At 39.5% G+C, this 22,313-nt stretch overlaps 1 protein-coding gene across 6 annotated transcripts in view; it reads left to right on the top strand.

Moving 5' to 3' along the window:
- scn8ab (sodium channel, voltage gated, type VIII, alpha subunit b) overlaps positions 1 to 17,943 on the top strand; it is a 48,515-nt gene extending 30,572 nt beyond the window's left edge. For all 6 annotated transcript variants that reach the window (XM_051414342.1, XM_051414344.1, XM_051414346.1 and 3 more), the window contains exons 16-28: positions 289 to 645; positions 773 to 946; positions 1,102 to 1,395; positions 2,967 to 3,084; positions 3,226 to 3,380; positions 4,000 to 4,173; positions 7,651 to 7,773; positions 9,917 to 10,201; positions 10,293 to 10,346; positions 10,437 to 10,574; positions 11,022 to 11,126; positions 11,214 to 11,484; positions 12,369 to 17,943. In XM_051414342.1, the coding sequence (XP_051270302.1) occupies positions 289 to 645; positions 773 to 946; positions 1,102 to 1,395; positions 2,967 to 3,084; positions 3,226 to 3,380; positions 4,000 to 4,173; positions 7,651 to 7,773; positions 9,917 to 10,201; positions 10,293 to 10,346; positions 10,437 to 10,574; positions 11,022 to 11,126; positions 11,214 to 11,484; positions 12,369 to 13,534 (3,414 nt within the window). In that variant the 3' untranslated portion in view covers positions 13,535 to 17,943. The remainder of the gene's footprint in view (positions 1 to 288; positions 646 to 772; positions 947 to 1,101; positions 1,396 to 2,966; positions 3,085 to 3,225; positions 3,381 to 3,999; positions 4,174 to 7,650; positions 7,774 to 9,916; positions 10,202 to 10,292; positions 10,347 to 10,436; positions 10,575 to 11,021; positions 11,127 to 11,213; positions 11,485 to 12,368) is intronic.
- The last annotated feature ends 4,370 nt before the right edge of the window (positions 17,944 to 22,313 follow it).

Below are 22,313 nucleotides of genomic sequence, written 5' to 3'. Positions count from 1 at the left end.
CATCAAATTAAGTCTTTAAAGCTGAGTTTAAACCTTATAAGAGCCTCTATAACCAGTAAACCATTAATATATGTGTATCTTACAAATGTATTATTGGATAACACTTTTAATGTGTGCTGTATATCTTGTGCCTGTGCCGGACCAAATGGCATACATATCTTGCTAGTCAGTACTTCCCTTCACAACCATTAAAAAGAAATTAAAACATATTCAAAGCCTTCCAATTTTAGCTAATTTTCATAATATGAATGAACAGTGGAATAATCCTGTTTCCTGTTTCTCTCGTAGTTAAGAGTGTTCAAACTAGCCAAATCGTGGCCCACCCTCAACATGCTGATCAAGATCATCGGTAACTCAGTGGGGGCTCTGGGTAATCTGACCCTTGTGCTGGCCATCATCGTCTTCATCTTTGCCGTGGTGGGCATGCAGCTGTTTGGCAAAAGCTACAAGGACTGTGTGTGTAAGATCGCCCAGGACTGTGAACTGCCTCGCTGGCACATGAATGACTTCTTCCACTCCTTCCTGATTGTGTTCAGAGTGTTGTGTGGGGAGTGGATTGAGACCATGTGGGACTGTATGGAGGTGGCAGGACAGACCATGTGCCTCACCGTCTTCATGATGGTCATGGTCATCGGAAACCTGGTGGTAAGGAAAGATTATATAGTGTAGATGCTACTCAATGATAGTGGCCCATTGTCGTTTTCTCAGTAGTGAACCATCCATTTACTTTGAGTGTATGAGTTCCAGCTTTTGTGGTGTTTTTTTATTTGAGGTGCTGAACCTGTTTCTGGCCTTGCTGCTGAGCTCATTCAGCGCAGACAACCTTGCTGCCACAGATGACGATGGAGAGCCCAACAACCTCCAGCTGGCAGTCGCCCGCATTAAGACAGGGATTGCCTGGTTCAAGGTTAACATGCGGGTCTTTGTAGCCACAGTGCTCAAGAAGGTACCATATAATTAAGAATCTATATGCATCACCAGTTCTTGGTTGTTGAATAACTTGAGCTATAACTGCTGTTATATGAATGTGTGTTTAAGTCAGACAGCTCCATGATGGCATTCTTGTTTGTTCTATTTTTTTTTCTACTTTTCAACGAGCAGCCTATAGAGGATGAACAGAAGCCTCTGGATGAATTGTACAAGAAGGATCTCAACTGCATTGCAAACCACACAGTGGACATCAACCGTGAACTGGAGTATGCTAAAAATGGCAATGGCACCACCAGTGGCATTGGGAGCAGTGTGGGAAAGTATATGATTGATGAGGACTACATGTCCTTCATCCACAACCCCAACCTCACGGTCTGTGTTCCTATCGCTGTTGGCGAATCGGACTTTGAAAACCTTAACACGGAAGACTTCAGCAGTGAATCGGATGTGGAGAACAGTAAAGATGTGAGTAGCAAGGATTCGCAAGAGTGTGAGAATGGAAGAGAGATGTTTGTAGAGAGATGGCAGCGGTGATGTTCTTGCTTTACAGTCTCATGATAGTTTGGTTAAATTATTGCTTGATGGAAGGAGATTACGTGGTGGTTTTTCTTTGGACGTTGTTTATTGGAGATCTGGGCCAATTCAGATATATACCATAGCTGTGATATTCCTTGTGTTTGATAACTAATTTACAAGTTCAGAAATGTAGCTTCACATATTTAATTGTGTGTGCTTGTTTGTGCCCATGTGGCTTCTTTTGATCCACTGAGTCGAACTGGTCTGAGCTGCCACACCGTAGACATTTAGTTTACCTGACATTTCAGAACATCCATTTAGACATGAGAGCTGCAACACTGAGTCTGAGTGCTGACCCTGCAGACAGACAGACAAAGGCAGTCCTGACGAGTCGACAGACAGAGAAACATACCATCTGCTGTGTAGTGTGAATGTGGGAGAAGGATAAGCCAGACACAAAGCTTGTCTGATGCATGGGTCACCTTGACCTGGTTTGTATTGGGAGGAAAGGAGATAATGCAGCAGCGTCACTACTGTACCTGCACCAGGTTCATATTCCACTGGGCTCCCTCAACCAACCACACAACAATCCTTCCTGCACCACAGCCAGCCTCGAGGTACACTGCAGGGAGCAGACACAGACAGAGCTGCTAACAGCCAATCAGAAAAGCAGGAATCCATCTGGCTGTTTGGTAGAGAGAAAGAGAAAAGAGAGGGAGTAGAAGAGAGTGTGAATGCGGTCCTTTGCTGACGACTTAAGATTATAAAGTGCAGTATCATTCTCTAGTGAATTGAATTGGCTGAGTGTCTGTGTCTGCATGTGTGCAAGTGCACGTATACTTTATTGCAATAAGGCTGCTGTTATGCTGGTGTTTCAGCACTTTGCCTTTCCTCACCTTGACCTATTGTGAAGATGTGACATGATTTAGTGGTACAGGTGAACCTCACTAAGGCGTGGTTTTAATGATTAAAAAGGGGAGGTATATATCGTCTTTCCTATGCCATACAACTTGGAAATTCATATTCAGAGCATTTCACATTAATAAAATGGGCATCCAAAAATATACTTAGTATAAATCTGATATCAGATTTCCCTTTTTGTGTATTAAACTGACTCTTTTGTTTGACTGTGCTTGAACAAGCATTTGTTTAACTCTTTCATCACAAATAAATGAATTCTCTGTTACTGAAGAATCTGTATTTATGCATTTATAACAATGGCCATCATTACCAGTGGCAATCAATCACTGCTCAAGTTTAATTACTTCCTTGCGAATCCATTAATAACTAAGCAGAATAGGTGGTGGCAGAGGGAGATCAAGCTACACTACATGGCCACAACATGTATACCTCTTGCAATATATCATGTCATGCATATAAACCCAAACGGACATTAATGTAATGGCTGTACTGGCACTGTGCCGTGTCCATATGCTTTCAGCATCTTACTGCTGAGCCTGTAATGTTCAGAGAGAAAGTCAGAAGCTGAACTGATCTGTTTGGTCCTCTGTTTGTCCTAGCTGGATGACACCAGTTCGTCTGAGGGCAGCACAATAGACATCAAGCCTGATGTGGAGGAGGTGGCAGTGGTGGAGGTAGTGGAGGAGTACCTTGACCCAGATGCCTGCTGGACAGATGGTAAGCGGTGTGACTTATTAACATTGTACATATTATATTATAGCAAATTATATGTTACAGTAATAAATTTTTCATCACGTAATTGTAATGCATCCGTCTCCGCCATGTATATCAGCAGTTGTGTTTTTATTTGTCATATAGAATGTGTGGCCAAATACAAGTGCTGTGATGTTCCCATCACTCATGGCTGGGGGAAACACTGGTGGTTTCTGAGAAAGACCTGCTACCTGATTGTAGAACACAACTGGTTTGAAACCCTCATCATCTTCATGATCCTGCTCAGCAGTGGAGCCCTGGTAAGAGCTCACTTTTTCATACAAACATACTATAAAAACATCATACTAAAGCCACTACTAGTATTTATAATAATGAAAACAAAATTACATAGTGCTTTACAACATTATGATGTAAATGTAGGAAATAGCGTGAACATAGAAAACAAGAATGTGGCATTTGTTTTGAGAAAGTGAATCTCATAAGGATGTGCACATGCAAAATAATGTCCTGCTTTTCTCCTGCAACTGCTCTTGATATGATTGTTGCTAATGGACAGCAAAGTGCTGTAATGCACCAACCTTTCAGGCGGCAAAATCCAGCTTAGGTTTGCAGCTTTCTGGAGGGGGAAGGCCTGTGGCCAAATCAAAACACTTATGTGCTGAAAAATGGATACAGGCGATGGAGAATGGAGGAGCTGAGGGGATGATTAGTCTAGTTTGACTTTCCTGTTTGTAGTTTTCCTCTACTGTGTAAACAACTCAGATTTCATGCCATTTTTAATCAGTTTTGTAGTCTTTAGACATTAAACAAAGATGTGGCTTACCTCACAGTTTACTCATTTGAAACATCAACGTTTGTATCATTGGTAAATGCTGAAAGAGATCATTGTCTATGTGATAATTCTCTGCTGCTCTTCAGGCCTTTGAGGATGTGTACATTGAGCAGAGGAAGACCGTCAAGATCATTCTGGAGTATGCTGATCGGGTTTTCACCTATATCTTCATCCTGGAGATGTTGCTGAAATGGGTGGCCTATGGCTTTGTCAAGTATTTCACTAATGCTTGGTGTTGGTTAGACTTCTTCATTGTGGATGTAAGTACATGTACATACCATTAAGTTGTATATTCAACTAATAGTGCAACAATATCATTTACACACACATTTAAGTCTTTTGTTTATTCGTGATGATATTTTAAGATTGCAACATCAAAGGAAGACATGGTTTCACCCCATTGGTCAACTTAACCATTTATCAGGCAACATTTCTGTAGCACTGAAATTACAAATATTTAATCAGATAATTTCCCAAAAAAACTCTTTTTATTGTGAAACAGACAACATAGAGTTAAAGTTTCATGTTTTAACACTTGAAAGGTTGATAACTCTTTCCATGCCAACAGATCATGTCAGAGATGACCAATAAATTCTGCTTGCCACTCCATACAGTTTAGCCTTCTAAACCTCTTAGAAGTAATCTATTGGCTCTAATAGATATCCATTTGATACTCAACTTCAGCGGTATCACAAAATTGTCTCTACATTTTGGATAATGCTTACAGCATCAACCTGACTTGGCAAATGGTCTGTTGGGGAAACATGGATGGTGTTTCTTTGTGTGTATTCTCATACTAAAGAAGTTGACCAAATGGGCTATGATCTCAAAACCATGGCCTATTCTATAAACTCCTCTGCTAGTGTGTACTGTTTTGAGTACTGTTGAGTCAATATTAGGTTATGATGTCAGTAAATTTTATTTAACAAAGTATTAATGAGTTGTAGCATAAGATACCTATTTTATTTATTTCCTATGTGATATTCAGGCTTTGCTGCAGTGGTTTGTGGACCATGCCGTCCTCAAAATGCTGCAACTTTAAATGTTGCTGTTTTCACAGAAAGACAGTCAAATTGACTATATAATGTGATATTACCATTGAATTGATAAGAGGGATATGTTTTCAGCTCTCCGTCAGTGTCATAGCCTACCATTACCAGGGTGCCACCTGACATTTTGGGCCCCATGAGAGCAGCTCAACAGATGCCCTGACACAGTAAATATATATAAGCCCTGGTATGTCTCAGACCTCCTGTCTCGTTCTGGACTGCTGAGTCATTCAGTGTTTTCCCACCTGACAAGTACTACTGCGCCCATATGGTTTGTCCCTTTCTGCCATTAGTGTGTAATGAGTTTCTCACTTGAATTTCTTCCTGTGTCTGTATTTGAAAAATGAAAATATGCATTACATGGTATGCGTAAAGGCCTTAAAATACAGCCACACCAAACATGGGAAGCATAGGCAAAGCTGCTGTCTCACATGTGTTTGATATTGCATGTTTGAAGCATGACGAGATAACAGGCAGTGAGGGATAGGCCGGCAATATGGCGGATTAAGGGGATTAAATACGGCACGTTATTTTGTTGCTGACATAAAACTCATTTCAGACACAGCTTCTTTACTGATTTATGTCATTTGTGAAACTAAACTGTAACAACTATAGTAACAGGCACTGACCTGCATTTGGATTGACAGCGTGACTGATCTTTACACAAGCAACTGATAGTCGGAAGTGTAAGTGGCGTCTGGCAGCTTCGCCATGTTCTGTCTGGCTGTACCCTTAATGTGATGTATTTCCTGTTGAAACAGGAAGTTAAGGGTGGGACATAAACAGCATAAGATAACTGCAAGTCAAGGGGATATCAGATAATAAGAAAAAAGGCAGCCTCTGACTTTTTCTTAGAATATTGAAATTAATCTGAGAACTCAGATGAATTATTAATTTAATTTAATTTTACAGATTATTATTAACTAACTAAATAACAATTTTTTCTTGTGTAATTGTCGTACATGTATTTGATTATGTTTTATGTTGTGCTAAGTGTTGGCTGGTAAATTGACCACCAATTTTCCATCTTCCTTGACTGTGGGGTGTTCATGATTCAGTATTATCCTTATCATCTGATACGGATGCACTAATGTATGTTGTATTCTTGTTGGTTTTGCTGAACTTGTCTGTGGCTCCTAAAACCCACCTGTGTTTGGGAATAGTCAGGTGTTTCCAGTGACTACCACTGTGCCTTGGAAGCTTATCAGAGTTCACTGGGACACACTTGATTAATCCATACAATACGTAGCTCTATGGAGTCAGACTTTGTTGGTTTTATTTCCTTTTCATTTTATTTCATAGTTCACATGATAAACAAATAGAAAGGATCAACCATACATTATTGCAGTTAAAATCAGATGACAATAGACAATGTAAGCAAAAGTCAATAATAAAGCAATTCAATCGACTACTATTCAACAACAATCAACTAATAAATTATATTATTATAGAATAAGCTACCCGGCAGTATATAAAGTAGTTAAAATTAACTCAGCCTCTAGCCACCAGTAGCTAGCCTACTAATGTATAATGTACATTATACATTATACATTATACATATCAAAGTGGCAATAATTATAGTCCATTAATATCATTTAATTTTGTGAAATAGGCCATTCTGCATTATAAGTACTTTTACTTTTCGTACTTTGAGTATATTTTTATGTTAATGCTTATTTTCTTTTACTAAAGTAAAATATCTGAGTACTTCTTCCACCACTGTGTATTTCCCCCATTTATTTTAAGAAGCCTTGTTTATGGATATAGCTTGAGATAAAGGACAGAAGAGTCAAGTTCTCCACGTTATGAGGTTGGATCCATCCAGTGGTTGTCAAACCCCTTATTGGTCCTCCAATAGAAACCTTCAAATATGCAGAAATCTCAGTTATCTCAGTAACTGGCCCATGTGTTATGCAGACTTTACATGCAAATCGTTACCCTAATATTGACCTGTCCTCTCTCTCACAGCAGGTGCCTATAACTGTGTCTCTCTTTAAGTTAAGAGGGACATTGTGCAGCTGTCAAGAGGGACTGAGGGGGTCGGTGTTTGAGGGTCCAGGGTAAGGTTTGTGTGCTGTGTTGGGACTCCTACTTTCACAGGTTATCCTCTCTCTTCTAACCCTGAAAGTTGTCCTCAACCTTCTGCGTTTTCTCTCCCCTCTTAAGTGAGATGCTCTCTGGTGTGGCAACTGTACTGTTTTGTACTGTGTACTGTGTGTATATGATTGTGTCACATTGATTTAGTGTTTGTGAATACATCTCTCCTCTAATTTTTTCCCTTTGTTTGACTCTTTATCTTCTCTCCCTCTCACTGTGTCAACCACAAGTTTCTTTCCAGGTGTGCTCACTGTGCTGTAAATCTGGTTATCACGCTAGACTGGCTTGCCAAACTAAACCAAACATAAGCAAACAAATACATAAAAAAAGAAAAAAGAAAACTTGGGTCATGTACATTTTATTGACCTGTGTCTATTGCAATAACCCCTGTTTAACCTTATGTTATATAGATACATATACTTACATATATAGAAACTATATATGTACTTATATATATCTGTATATAACCATTCAGCCATCCTTACAGTATATATACAGGGCCCACCTTTCTCTCTATATCCCCTCTAACTGTGTGGGTCCTCTCTTTCTTTGCCTCTGTCTTTCCCTCTCCTTCTGTCCCTATCTGTGTAGGTGTCTATAGTCAGCCTTATAGCTAATGCGTTGGGCTTCTCCGATCTAGGCCCGATTAAATCACTCAGGACACTGAGGGCCTTGAGACCCCTCAGGGCCCTGTCACGTTTTGAAGGGATGAGGGTAAGACCTAAGACACCAGGCAGCTGGTCCTTCTGCATGCCGATAAAATAAAAGCATCAACGCATGCTAGAGATGGCAATATTAGAAGATTTTCAAAATGTCTCTAACGGGAATTGGGTAAACGCTTTTATCAATGAGAAGCTTTTTGCATGGATGCAGATCATCTCAGATGGTCATAATACATCTGATTTGATTTATCATATTTCATTTCATATATTATAAATTTAGTGCTATGTTAAGGCAATTTGCAGTGATTTATCCATTAGGAATATTAACAAAACTCCTTAAAAATATGTCCTATGCCTTATAAAACACTAGTCCATAACAGTGATGCAACACGTTCTAATAGTTACTCAGCTCTGAAGTATCCAGTACCAGCTGAGAGAACAACTAGAGGTTGGTATGAAACATCACATGAAACATGTTTGAACTGAATCACAGGACAGGGTTAATGCAGACTGAACTTATGCAATCAGAGCGAGCAAAGCGATACCTGTTAAAGTATTTCTGAGCTACAGAGCCCCCAGTTGTCATATGATAGACAAACAAATTGATATAGAAATGTGTGCACATGGTTAATTACACTGTGTGCACATTTATTTTACAGTTTTACAGTATGCACGCACTTGATTTTTTCCACGTTTCCACGTCAATCATTTTGACACCATGTGACCCCTGGGGGGGCTCTGTACTGAGCCCGAGAAAGACATATTTTCATTCTACAACTATAATTGGGTTCTTTTGATCATTAATTCAATGTGTGATGGGTTGGATCAGCCTCTGGTTGTTGCTGGGCAGAAAAATAATTCTTGTCAGTGTCTAAGCTCAGCATCTTCTGGCTGTCCCTCTGCCTCAAGTGTCCTGTTATCTGATAATATCACAGTTTGGCTATGGCATTGTCACACTGGAAGATCAATAAACTTCTGGTTGCATACCCCCCCTCCCTCGCCATCCTTGCTCACCACTCCTCAGTGAATGTCATCACCATGATTTACATGATCACCATTTTGCAGTAATTGTATTAGCTGATCATATGGATGCATTGTCTATATCATTAGGTAGAACACTAAAATGGAAAGAGAGTTTTGACATTTGATGTTTGCCTATATAGTTTTGGTTTATTTGGCTTTCTGTCACCATGGCTCCTCTGTGTTTGGAAATGCACATTCATATGACGTCCTCCTTAAGCCAGCTCTATCTCCTCCAACATGCCCACACTGCTGCAGTGCAGAATAGTTCATATAAGTCACACTCATATAGACCTACTAATTTGGCAATATCTGTAACCTTGTAGCAGTTATAAACAGTCACTGTTTATATGCAATATGTTTTTCCTTTGCATTAATTGAAAATGGCCATCAAGTTAATTATTCACAAAAGCTTTGCAGATTTTACTTAGCATGCATCCACAAAAACTCTGATACAGTTAGTTGTTGACATGGTGGAACATAAATAGGATTGTGTATGATTCATACATCCGCACAATCCTAGGTATAATATTTGGATGTGTAGGTCAAGAATAACTGCATCATAAAGAGGTATAAGATTATATTGTAGCACAATACAATGTGATAAAAAAATGGCATAATATGGATGTGGAGCTTAAAGTGGATTGCAATATAATTAGTCAGCAGAAGGGCACAATTAAGTGTCATTCATGAACTATGAAATGTCAACTGTCTCAACTGCTGCATTAAAATGTTGACAAGTTTGTAGTAAAGAACGTCCTTCTACTACTGCAGAAATCTAAGGTGAAGGTGGTTAACTACGTGGCATTTTGTGTAGATCTTATCAACCTTATATTTCCATTATTCACATTTTTCACCAAAACTGACAAGAAAAACAATATTTTAAGAAAGACTTATTGAGAGGAATGAAACAATAGTTTGAGTCACAGTTGGACAGTCACATTTTGTTTTTACTCCAACTTTGCATCAAACCTGGAACTCATGATAACTCATGATGTTGTGCCGAACCATGAGCTGGACACTATTGTTACAACCCACTTTGAGCCCCTAATGGAGGGAAAGAATGTGCATTTCTATGTATGTGTGTGTGTTGATGTTCTTTTGTGAACATCTCCATGCAGCTGGTGTGTGATTGCAAAGTTACAGTGGCTCTGTTTCCTTGCTGTTCTCTTCAGGTTGTGGTGAATGCCTTGGTGGGTGCAATTCCCTCCATCATGAATGTGCTGCTGGTGTGTCTTATCTTCTGGCTCATCTTCAGCATCATGGGTGTCAACCTGTTTGCTGGAAAGTATTATTACTGTTTCAATGAGACAGCCGAAGAGTACTTTCTCCCTGATGTCGTCAACAACAAAACGGAGTGTTTCGCACTCATTAATTCAAACTACACCGAAGTCAGATGGAAAAACGTCAAGATCAATTTTGACAATGTGGGTGCAGGATACCTGGCCCTTCTGCAAGTGGTGAGAAATCTACCATCGTTTCTTGTTTGTTTCTCTCCTCTGGTGTCAAGTGAATACGTTTTCTAATGCAATATGTCTACCCACTTAACAGGCAACATTCAAAGGTTGGATGGACATTATGTACGCTGCAATAGATTCTAGAAAGGTATGCTTCTTGCAGTTTTTAAAACCTGACTTCCAGATCAATGTGCAGTAGTGCACCTTTGTACGTATTTTGACCATTACCTCTTTACAGGTGGAGGACCAGCCTATCTACGAGGACAACTTATACATGTACATCTACTTTGTCATCTTCATCATCTTCGGCTCGTTCTTCACCTTGAACCTCTTCATTGGTGTCATCATTGATAACTTCAACCAACAAAAGAAAAAGATAAGGATTATTTTTCCTCACTTTCACCTTCTCAGATCAAGCTGCTTTGTAGATGATTTATTGGAATAGTTCAACATTTTGTGAAAAACGCTTATTCGCTTTCTAGATGTCAGAACAGGGAACATCAATACTACTCTCATTTCATCATAAAGGATTTTGTAGCTTTCAGACCAGGCTATCTGTTCCCAGTCTTCGTGCTAAGCTAAGCTACCTCGTCGGTTGTGATAGCTTCACATTTACTGTTCAGATGTGAGAATGGTCTGACTAAAGTGCAAAAAAGCCAATATGCTTAGAATCTGAACATTGTAAACAAATATAATAAGCATTTTTTATTGCTCTTGTCAAAACAGTCAAATTAACCCTTTTGTTAAACTATATTTGGATTAGTACTGAAATGAGAAGCCTTAATCCTTGCAGATTGTAACCAAATTGTTTTTGTCCCTGCACTTTGGAGGTCAGGATATCTTCATGACAGAAGAGCAGAAGAAATACTACAATGCCATGAAGAAACTAGGGTCAAAGAAGCCACAAAAACCAATACCCAGGCCTCAGGTAAATGTTGTTTTGCGTTCTTCTTCTTCACCACCAGGCAGGAAATTACTGTACATCCTTCATCCAATTTCCTCCCTTTCTCCTCAGAACAACATCCAGGGCATGGTGTTTGACTTTGTGACGCAGCAGGTATTCGACATCTCCATCATGATCCTCATCTGCCTCAACATGGTCACTATGATGGTGGAGACAGATGATCAGTCGAAGGAAACAGAGGATGTGCTTTACTGGGTCAACTTCTTCTTCATTGTGGTCTTCACTGGCGAGTTTTTATTGAAGCTCTTTGCGCTGCGTCACTACTACTTCACCAACGGCTGGAACATCTTTGATGTGGTTGTGGTCATCCTTTCAATTGTGGGCAAGTATTCAAAAGGGTTATTCGTGCATTAGACAAGAAGTTTGAAGCAGCTTAATTGGAAATAGATCAGATATTGACCATATAAATGAGCTTGAACGGCACATCACACAGAGATGGTTTTTAAGTGTCTTTTATCCAGAAATAAAATGATATTTTGCTACTTTTTGGTATGAAGCCATGCACTTTATTTTGCTTTTGAGATATCGGTTTCTGCTGCTTCACAAAACAAAAGAGCTGATTGGAATTTCAACTGTGGTGCTCACAGGACTGAGCAATTACATTTGAGAAACGTAATATCTATGGATCTCCAAAAGAGAAAAAAGGCAGTAAAATGTTATCAAAAAGTCCCATGTGCTAAGACCAAAAAACTAAGAAGACAAAAGATTAAATGAGCTAGTGAAAGATAAATAGAAGTGTAAAGTAAATTAAGTTTTTTTAATCAACTGATTGGAGGTAATGGGGAAAAAAATAAGCTTTTCTTATTTTTAATGGAAAAGCAATTTTTTTTTTTTACACACAGATTATTAATCACAGTATTTTTTTATGGATGTTTTCAGTTATATTTTTGACATGTGATAACTTTTTACGGCTTCTTGACAGTGTTCTGCCTCCATGAACAGCAACGTGTTTGTTGAGAAACAATATCCTCCATTACTCTGGACAATCTACAGACTTCACTGTGAACAGTTTTCATTGCAACTATTTTCTACAGAAAAAATATTCCTTATAAAAACTGGCAGTATGTCCTCTGGTTCTCCTGATCTCTTTCTCAATTTGCAAAAAACTGTGAATGTGCTGTTCTTAATTAATAAAAAAAAAAGTGCAACATGTATCAAGCAATTTTTATTTCAACCAAATGTATGTTGTGTCTCTTTTGACTTCAGGAATGTTTCTGGCTGACCTGATTGAGAAATACTTCGTGTCACCAACACTCTTCAGGGTGATTCGTCTGGCCCGTATCGGCAGGATCCTGCGTCTCATCAAGGGCGCCAAAGGAATCAGAACTCTACTGTTTGCCCTAATGATGTCCCTTCCTGCTTTGTTCAACATTGGTCTACTACTTTTCCTGGTTATGTTCATTTTCTCCATCTTTGGCATGTCCAACTTTGGCTATGTGAAACACGGGGCTGGAATCGATGACATGTACAACTTTGAGACCTTTGGCAATAGCATGATCATCCTGTTTATGATCACCACGTCAGCTGGCTGGGACGGCCTGCTGCTGCCAATTCTTAACTACCCTCCAGACTGTGACCCCAAACTGGAGAATGCTGGCACCCCCGCCACAGGAGACTGTGGCAACCCCTCTGTGGGTATCTTCTTCTTTGTTATGTACATTATCATTTCTTTCCTTATTGTGGTCAACATGTACATCGCCATCATCCTGGAGAACTTCAGTGTGGCCACAGAGGAGAGTGCTGATCCACTGAGTGAGGACGACTTTGAGACCTTTTATGAGATTTGGGAGAAGTTTGACCCGGATGCCTCCCAGTTCATCACCTATAGCAAGCTTTCTGACTTTGCTGATGCACTTGAACACCCACTCCGAGTCCCCAAGCCCAACACCATTGAACTGATCGCCATGGACATGCCTATGGTGAGTGGTGACCGCATCCACTGCCTGGACATCCTGTTTGCCTTCACTAAGCGTGTGTTGGGTGACAGTGGCGAGTTGGACATGTTGAGGCAACAAATGGAGGAGCGTTTTGTGGCAGCCAATCCCTCCAAGGTCTCTTACGAGCCAATCACCACCACTCTGAGGCGCAAGCAGGAGGATGTGTCAGCCAGAATCATTCAAAGGGCCTACCGTTCCTACCTGGCTAGGCGCGGTTTTGTCTGTAAGCGCAAACCAGCCAATAACAAAGTAGAGAATGGCGGGAACAATCAGGAACAAGAAAAGAAGGAGGGCACTCCCTCAACTGCCTCCCTGCCCTCTTATGACAGTGTAACCAAACCTGACAAGGAGAAACAGGATGACAACAATGAGGGCAAGGGAGGGAGGAAAGAGAAAGGAAGAAACCAAAAAGACATCAGGGAATCTAAATGTTAGAGCGTTGGAATAATAATCACAGTAATAACAATAAAAAATATAATAATGTAACTTCAAGCAAAGCGAGAGGAAACTCACCCACACAGATGTACAGATTATTTCATTTGCAAGTCAGAAAAAATAATATTCAATAATTTTGTTTACAGACTTCATTCTTATATTGATGCAGAGGGAAGCAACTTGGTCTGTTACAGCTTGAAGACTCTTGAACTTCAGTCAAACCAAACATAATCAGCATACTGTGTGACATTGTTGTATCTAGACTACTGATCTTAACAAAAGGGAATGAAAAACAGACAAGGAATTGTCTGTGTCTGCTGAACAGCAGACTGCTCACTTACCACTGGTCTACTGATAAGACAAGTAACTCTTCACCAAGAGGTAGAATGAAAAAACACTAAAGGAATTCAGCGCCTGGATGCAAGTAATGGATTCCTATGGAAGACAGTGTTGTGAAGGAAAAACAAGGATGCTGCTTGATGCTGAAGAATTGCCCTCTAAAAGCAGCCAATGAGTGGTTCTGTCATTTAGTACTGAATTGTTTAGAGGAGCAAAATGACACACTCACTCTATAAGAGCAAACAGAAGGATGACTGGTGAGTGAAAGACACAAATGACAGAGAGCGTTGGAAATACTTTTCTGTTTTATTAAAAGCTAGAAATTGTTCATTTGAGCAGCAAAAATGCAAACAGACAAAAAAAGAACAATATTCAACATTTTGCCCATGTCACTTAACTCTTCTACTCATTTTATCTTTGTTATACCCACATCAAAACGCTTTTTTTACATGGGCTTTCACACCAATTGGTTAAGGGTCTGTTTATTATGGGGTCAATTCGGGCCAAGGGCTTACATTTACTCAGAAAGATTTCCAAACAAATACATAAATAATTGTGCTTGTTCAATGCATAGAAATGACTTGCATGATGGCATGTTTTGATCAGAAATCTTGCATGAATTATCATAGTCCACAAGACACTAATACTCAGACCACAACAGTGGCTCGACTGTAAGATCGAGACATTGTCGAAATTTGAAAGCTCAGAGTTCAGAGTAATTTGTTTAACAAAGATAAGTGATATGGAGGTTGATAATCTAAAATGGATCCGAATTTGTATCTCATTACTCAACACATTTCAAATGATGTTTAAATTGTTGCCTCTATAGACAGAAGAATGGAATATGTTGGTAATTAATGCCACCATAGTGGATCAGTGGGTGAAATCCAAACAATGATTTGCTGCTCTGGAGATTTTGAGTGTGTAAGATGTGGAAACGGATGTCTGTGCATATCATCGGACTGAAATGTTTGTTAATTTGGACTGAAATGTTTTCCACTTTGAAACTAAAAAGCTTATATTTATAATTTGTATGCACCTATGTAATGTTTCATACCATCTGCCTTTAGTTTTGTGTGAGCGGGCATTTTGGGAGTCCTACTGTCGGTTCTAAGTGGTTTGTGGGGATTTCACAGGTATGGCAAACTCCTTTCTATTTCTGATGTTTCTCTATGGATGGTTAGATCTTTCTGAAAGGGCTGAGAAGAGCTTTGATTATTGTTTACATCATTTGATGCCATGTTGCTTATCTACATGTGTGTGGTTTTTTTTTCTTCTTTTCTTTGATTCCCTTATGTAATTTTCATGTTTTTGGTGGGTAATGAGTCTTATTTTTCACACCTTTATAAGCCACAGCTAAGATGATGTTGAGGGAAATGGTCTTGTGCTGGAACGTATTTGTCGGATGTTAGTGGTATCCTATTTTAACGAGAAACAGAAAATTATGATTGGGTAATGAGAACATTGTGTGTGGAGAAGCCAAAGAGATCTGCCTTGTTATCCCTTGTTGCCCTTTGTCCATGGAGTGGGATTGGGTGAAGTATGCCCTGCCCATTCAGTTTTTTCGCTGTCATTATTAGACAGAGAGACCCTAGAAATGTATGCAATGCTTGAAAAATTCATCCCTTTTTCTCAGGAGATATTATAGATGTACTATTATGAGCTCTGCAACAAAATGCAAGTGAATGTGATGGGAGTATTTATGAAATCATGTTTTACTCTTTTGTGTTTTATGCCATGTTATGATGGACAATGATTTCTGCCTTATTTTGGCAGCCGCCCGGTCAGGGGCCAGTTTGACGCTTCCTGCTTATATAACGCTTAGAATTATAGGGCTAGAAGCATCTCAGTGAAACAGCAACATTTTGCTCGCTTGTAATGGCGGCGTTTATATTGATAGCAGATTACATTTGTGGTTAAGTCATTATGGACTGTAGTCTGGTCTCAATTAATTTCGATAAACAAATAATAATAATGTTCACCCCGATAGCAATCACAGATACAGGAAACACTGTGAGGAGATGTCATGAGAATGAATTGGGATATGTTGGTTTGAGCAGCACACTTAATTATTTCCGAAGCAGAAGTGGCATGCTCAGTGGATAGGCCCCAGATTTCAGTATTTAACAACAAACAAGTGCTCTGAGCCTCTTATTTGCCATTTTTCTTCATATTGCTCTACTGCATAACAAATACCAAATAACCAACAGAGCACTGGATGCATTCTTATGGTACTGTGAGCCTAAGCACCACACCACGGCTTTTGCACTCCCTGTTGTGCAGTGATGTCACTTCCTGTTTATGAATAACTCCCTCATCCGTTCTCAAGTTCTATGGTCCAGTTGCTGCATGAGATCTCCAAAATCAGTGTGGGTGTTAACTTGAACCAAATAAAACTCTGAATGATAAGCATAAAAGCTACTGCCGTCCATTTTCTCCAAGATCACCATGGATACACAGATGCGTATTACAGAAAGAAACTTAAAAAATGAGACACACAAACATCCATTCGGGGAAAAAAAATAAAATAAATACAGTTCAGGCTATGTTCTACACGGCACAAACTGCAAAAGCTAAGAATGGACTTTTTAAGAAACTATAAATAATGTAATATATTATTTTATTTTAACGGCATGTGTAGTTTTTTGTAAATACAGGATTACCTAAAAAACTACAGCTATTAATCTAACACTTAATATTAATAACCGTAAATAGAATGGCTTCCAGCTGACACCCCTTGTCACACTTGTTAGGTTGTGACACATTTGTTAGATGGAGTAGATTTTTTTGAGTCACTTTTCACAAAAAAGAGGGGAGTAAGCTAAAAGAATCTATATTAAAAAGCAGAAATTGTATTTAAAACTGTATAAATCAATACATACATATACAGAGCTATATAACATATATATTATATATATATTCTACCATATATATATATATATAGTATATATACTCTCCTGTCCACTCCTTGCATTGAGGTGATACCAGAACCACAGAGTGTAACTGATCATGCGTCTTTATTTGTGTGGTATGTTCAGAGAATAACCAAAACTCTGGCCTGCCCAGGACTTCTGCATACTGGGTACTAGCGTACAATGCATGGTGTTGTACTGGCTGCTTGCTGAGAATTGTGGAGCCTGCATTGGTGAGAGGATTGCACTACCAGCATACCCTTTTGTACATGTGTGAAGATGTCTTGCCCCTAGTTTCTTATATTGTACACACAAAGATATAAAGATGCAGACAGACACACGCACACTTACATGCACACACTCATAGCCTTTTGCAGGCAACCGCTGGTTAACCAGCGTGCCCCCCTCCCCCCCAGTATGAACCACAGCTCACTTTGTGTGACAAAATTTTTGCTCGTTTCAGCTCTAACCCTCTTCCACATTTCCCCTTAACACACTGCTGCAGTTTGGAGTTTATCTTTAATTTTGCTGTCACTTTCAATATGATATATCTAATGATTTAAGGGTTAGTTGTCTTAACTGTCTGTGTGTTTGTTTATGGTGCAATATCTCTTAACGGCACGTGCCTTTTTAGCTTCCTATTTAGTCTGTCAATAAAATCAGCAATGAGGATATCAAAACCCATGGGAGTGAATCAAAACGGAGCACGATAGAAATGATGTATTGAGTTCAAATTTAACTTGTAAACTGAAAACTCACCACCTAGATTAGACTGTCTGGACTAACATCTTGTAGAGTCATGTAGTACAAGTGCTCTCTCTGTGTGTTCTGTTTACTGGCTCTTGGGCTAGTAAGAGAACAGCTTGCCTTCTGTTTTACACTTCTGTTCATTTCCAAATGTTGGTTTACCAATCGGTATATGAGGCCATTCTTTTGTAGCATGACTGAGATAAATTTCTTTTCTTTCCTGAAAATAGGCTAACTGAAAAAAAAAGAAAAAAAAAATACTTTTGACTGTCATTATCTCTTGCCACTAATACAGTCAGAGAGAGGACGTGTGTTGCACAACCACATGGGACAATTAAATGAGAATCAGTGAAAGAATATCTTCATTTGAGCACGAATCTATTTCCAAACAATAAAGCAGCCTTCCAGTTATACCTCTGGCTGGTGTCGTTTTTGGATATAACATTAATGTCTGTCACTTTATCATACAGATTATGTTCCACCCTGTCTGGCAAAGGATGTTGCTGTTTACCTCATTTACTGTGATAATTGTGAGAATATAAATGGTTAAGCTTTTTAAGCTCTACAGAAGGTTGATTTTGTTTGTGCTTTTTTTTGCTAATATCAGTAAAATTGCTTATGTAAGTTGAAAACATGGCAGAGAAAAGCCACACAGGACAATAAGGAACAGAGACAGAAAACGAGTCTGTGTAGGTTTGGAAACACAATATACTTCAGAAATACCTAAATTACATTGTCTTGTTTCATTTTGTAATAATACTTCAATTAGATTATTGTTTGAGTCAATACGGTTGGGTGTGTCATGGTGCAACAGCACTGAAAGGACTGTAAAATCAGGTGTGTTTGTGTGTGTGTGCATGCATGTGAGTGTTTCTTTCCTTCCGTCCTTCCTTCCCCCTCCCTGTGTGTGTGTGTGTGTGTGTGTGTGTGTGTGTGTGTGTGTGTGTGTGTGTGTGTGTGTGCATGCATGTGTGTGTTTTCTTCCTTCCCCCTCCTCTGTGTGTGTGGGTGTGTGTGTGTGTGTGTAAGGTGGCGCACTGAATAAGGGAAGGAGAAGGGAGGGAGGGGGTAAGCAGAGACAGCACTGCAGTGCAGATAGATGAATGCAGTGGCCTGGGCTGAGTCAGCAGCATGTTCCCAATAGGCTCAGACTGTACAGTGCACTGTATAGCACCTCCTTACCCACAGCAAGCAAGCAGAGGGAGAGTGAGCTACAGCAAGAAGATGAAAAGTAAATGAGAACAATGAATAGAGGCACAGACAGTAAAAAGCTAGTCTGTTACTATGGATTTATCCTTCACCTTCTCCCTGCAGTGCTACATGTTTGGCACGCATCACTTCTTCTGTACTAAAATATTAATAAATGCAACTGATTATGACTAGTGCTGTTAAAAGATACATTTTAGGTGATCGTGAAACATTCACTGTTTATTTTAGATCATTTTCTTGACTGTATTTGTAGGAATTGTTGTTTCCATTCCCCGTGTTTCTAAATGTGTGGCTTTCTTCTATAGACACCATCAAAATATCTATATGCTGCAATACACATGCTTTGTCTTGTTCCTCCCTCCTTAAGGTTTCTGTCCTCCTCGCATCCGTCTGAATAGCAGGACTTGGTTGCAGAGGTGGGAGGTGGATTAAGTAGGACGTTGGTGTGATCTGTCGGGCTGTTAGGGGTGGGAGCAAGTTTGTGTGAAGGAGAGAGGAAAACTGAGGCAAGAAAGTGTTTGAGTGTGTGAAGGGATACAGAGAGAGGGAGACTGTGTGTCTTTAAGGAATTAATAACATGTAATCTGCAATATTGCAAGTTATCTGTGTCACATTGTTCATACAGATTTCCTGTTTCTGTGTCAAGTCTGTTCCACCATGCAGAAGATGAGTGGACAGACAGAGGGTGCATAAATCGAATATATCTGCACGGACCAGTGGCGGACTCAGGCTGTCTGAGGAGAACGGGTGAACAAATAAAAAGGGCACCCTATAAGGCACGCCCTGAGGCTCAGGAGGCAGACTGGGTCGCACACTAATCAGGAGGTTGTGGGTTCAATCCTTTGCTCCTCCAGCTGCATGCCCTTGAGCAAGATACTGAGCCCCAAAGTGCTCCCAAGGCTGTCATACCTGTGTGAATAAATTAGTTTCTGTTTGTGATGGCCTCTACCATCAGTGTATGAAAGGGTGAATATGGCATGGAGTGTAAAGCACTTTGAGTGGTCAGAGGACTTGAAAGGTGCCGTGTAAGTACAGCCCATTTACCGTTTTCTCCACTGGAAGGGCACCCTAGAGGGCACTTTATCATATGTGATCCACTATAGGAGAAGTCAACCACAAGGGATGGAAAGCCACTGCCACAACGGTAACATCATCATGTCATGTTCAGTATTTTTTTTTTTTTTTTAAGACAGGAAGGCGTCCCAAAGAGGACACAGCCCAGGATTACAATGCAAGGCAGGAGAGAGTCGCGTACAGCCTCAGCCTATGATAAAGGCTGACTGCAAACAGCAGGAGTCTCGTAATGGAAAACTCTGCCTGCTCCACTCATTGTACCGCACCGTAGTGGCGTTTGCGTCCTGCGGCTCGCCACTCTTTTAATTTTACGTGTGACCCTGTTAACTGGACACTTCTTTTCGGCTAAAAGATGCAGGCATTATCTCGCTATTACCCTTACGAAATAATTAGAAAGAACAACATGGCAATAATACCGCATACCGCACTGTTGAGGCATCCTAAAGGAGAAGGCACTTTTGCTGCATTATTTTTTTCTTCAAGGAATTCAGAAATGCAATTTAGCCAAAATGCAAGATGTGACAGATTTATGCCTTTTGTGCTCTTTTTATCCCTGGTTTGGTCCTCACATGCCGCCACTGCCCCTTTTGGTATGAGGATTTGTGTTTTTCATCCCTGCCCCTGAAAGTGTCTGCAGAGCTCAGAGCCTTTAACTACTGTGTTTATTACTGTAACCCCTCCTACAGGCATGAAGTGAAGTGCCTCAAATGACTTCTTACGGCTATCTACCACCCTCTAGTGGGACTTGAAGGGAATAACTCGAGACAACTGTGTCACTTCCGTGGGTTAAAGTAGAAGTAGTTCAATTTTGTAGAAATAAGTTTAGTTAGTCTCTGGTTTGAGATATTTCAGCAATCTAGCAGACAGAACAGCAGCACAATATCACTGTCATTTGCAGTGACTGAATGAATACGCCTCAACATGGACAGAGACAAAAGGCTTGTCAAGTAAAGCCTTCTTGAAGAAACCCAGTGTTAATTTAGCTTTACTTAAAATTCAATACTGAATTCTATGCACTTTACTTCATTCAAAAGTTCAGTGAGGGAGATTCAAAGCAGGTTTTTGTAGCTTAACCTACTACAACACTTTCTGCTCACAGTAAATGATATATCTTGTATATATGTCTGTATACACTAAATGCATTATCATAAATGTATTACCTTTTAAATTAGTTTATTTGAAAATAAAAATTACCTGAAAAATATATAAATGGCACAAAGTAAACCGCACAGGTTCAACCTTCTTTATTGGTTAGACTGTGAAACAAATTTAATAGAATAATTTAATAATACAATTAGGCTTCATTTCGATGGAATCAAGTCGGATATCCAGAGATCTCCTCTTTACAGCGAGTCTGCTAACAGCTGCCAGTGTTAGCAGCCTAGTTAGTGAATTATGATGCTGGGAGTAATGAGGGGAAGTATTGGTCAGATAAAGGCAGGCATTGCTTATCTATACACCAAGTCTAGTCCAGTCATAAGGAACATTTTAGTTTAGGCAAATGTGACAAAAACAGCAGAAGGTATGTTTACTTTTACAACTAACACCAACCATCAAATGTGCTGCTGTAAATGTGGTTCTTAAAAGCATGGCCAGCTTTATATAAGGATACATGAGGTCATCCTTCCCTTTCTTCGTATTGATTGCTTTTCCCAGAGGCTGAACGTAAGTGAATGGACTCTTGAGTGCTTGTACTTTACTTAAGTGTTTTGAATATTTCCACAAGTTACATTAAAGTCTGCTACATTATTATCTATACTTACAAGTAGTATCTTTACATATTCAGATTTTATACAGAACATATGATCAGCTAGATTAGCACCCCTCGACTACAAAAAAATAAAAATGCTGCCTATGTATTCATGTTAATGCATGATAATAACCCAATAATGTTAAATAAAGAAATAAAACAATGTTAGGGGCCATTCTGTTCCTATAACAACTACTTTTACTAAGGGTTCGTACTTACTTACTTTAATATTTTGAATGGAAGACTTTAACTTGAGTACTTTTATACCATAAACATTTCTTCAATCCACTGTCTTTCTCCCACAGTCTGAACCTTTACAGTAAGTTTGTCTATAGAACTTATAGAATATTACTGCATTTTACATCCATCCCAGTGCAGGACACACTAAAGTTTCCCTCTCAGCCTAAAGACCAGCAGACCAGCCAGCACCAGTACAGTATCACCACTGGGTGAGATCCTGAAACATCAGTGTGACAGTGTGGACTTAATGAATAAACATGGCCTTTAGGTTGTATAGTGCACAGTGATTTACTAGATACCAATTCAGAATTTTTATCCTTACACATTTTTGTACAAACACCTACAGTTCAATCTGTGACTATCTAGAAAATACAACAGAGGAGCAAAAGACAACATTGTGAAACTGAAAGGTTTCAGGATCTCACCAAGTGGTCTACATACTAGAATTGAAGTATGAAAGCTGTAAGTCTCTTTAAATTCATGTTTCATTTGCTTAACATGTTTTAAC

Source organism: Dicentrarchus labrax, unplaced genomic scaffold (genome assembly GCF_905237075.1).
Source record: "Dicentrarchus labrax unplaced genomic scaffold, dlabrax2021, whole genome shotgun sequence".
Classification (NCBI taxonomy): Eukaryota; Metazoa; Chordata; class Actinopteri; family Moronidae; genus Dicentrarchus; species Dicentrarchus labrax.
Note: the sequence above shows the minus strand (reverse complement) of the source record. Positions and strands in the feature narration are given on the sequence as shown.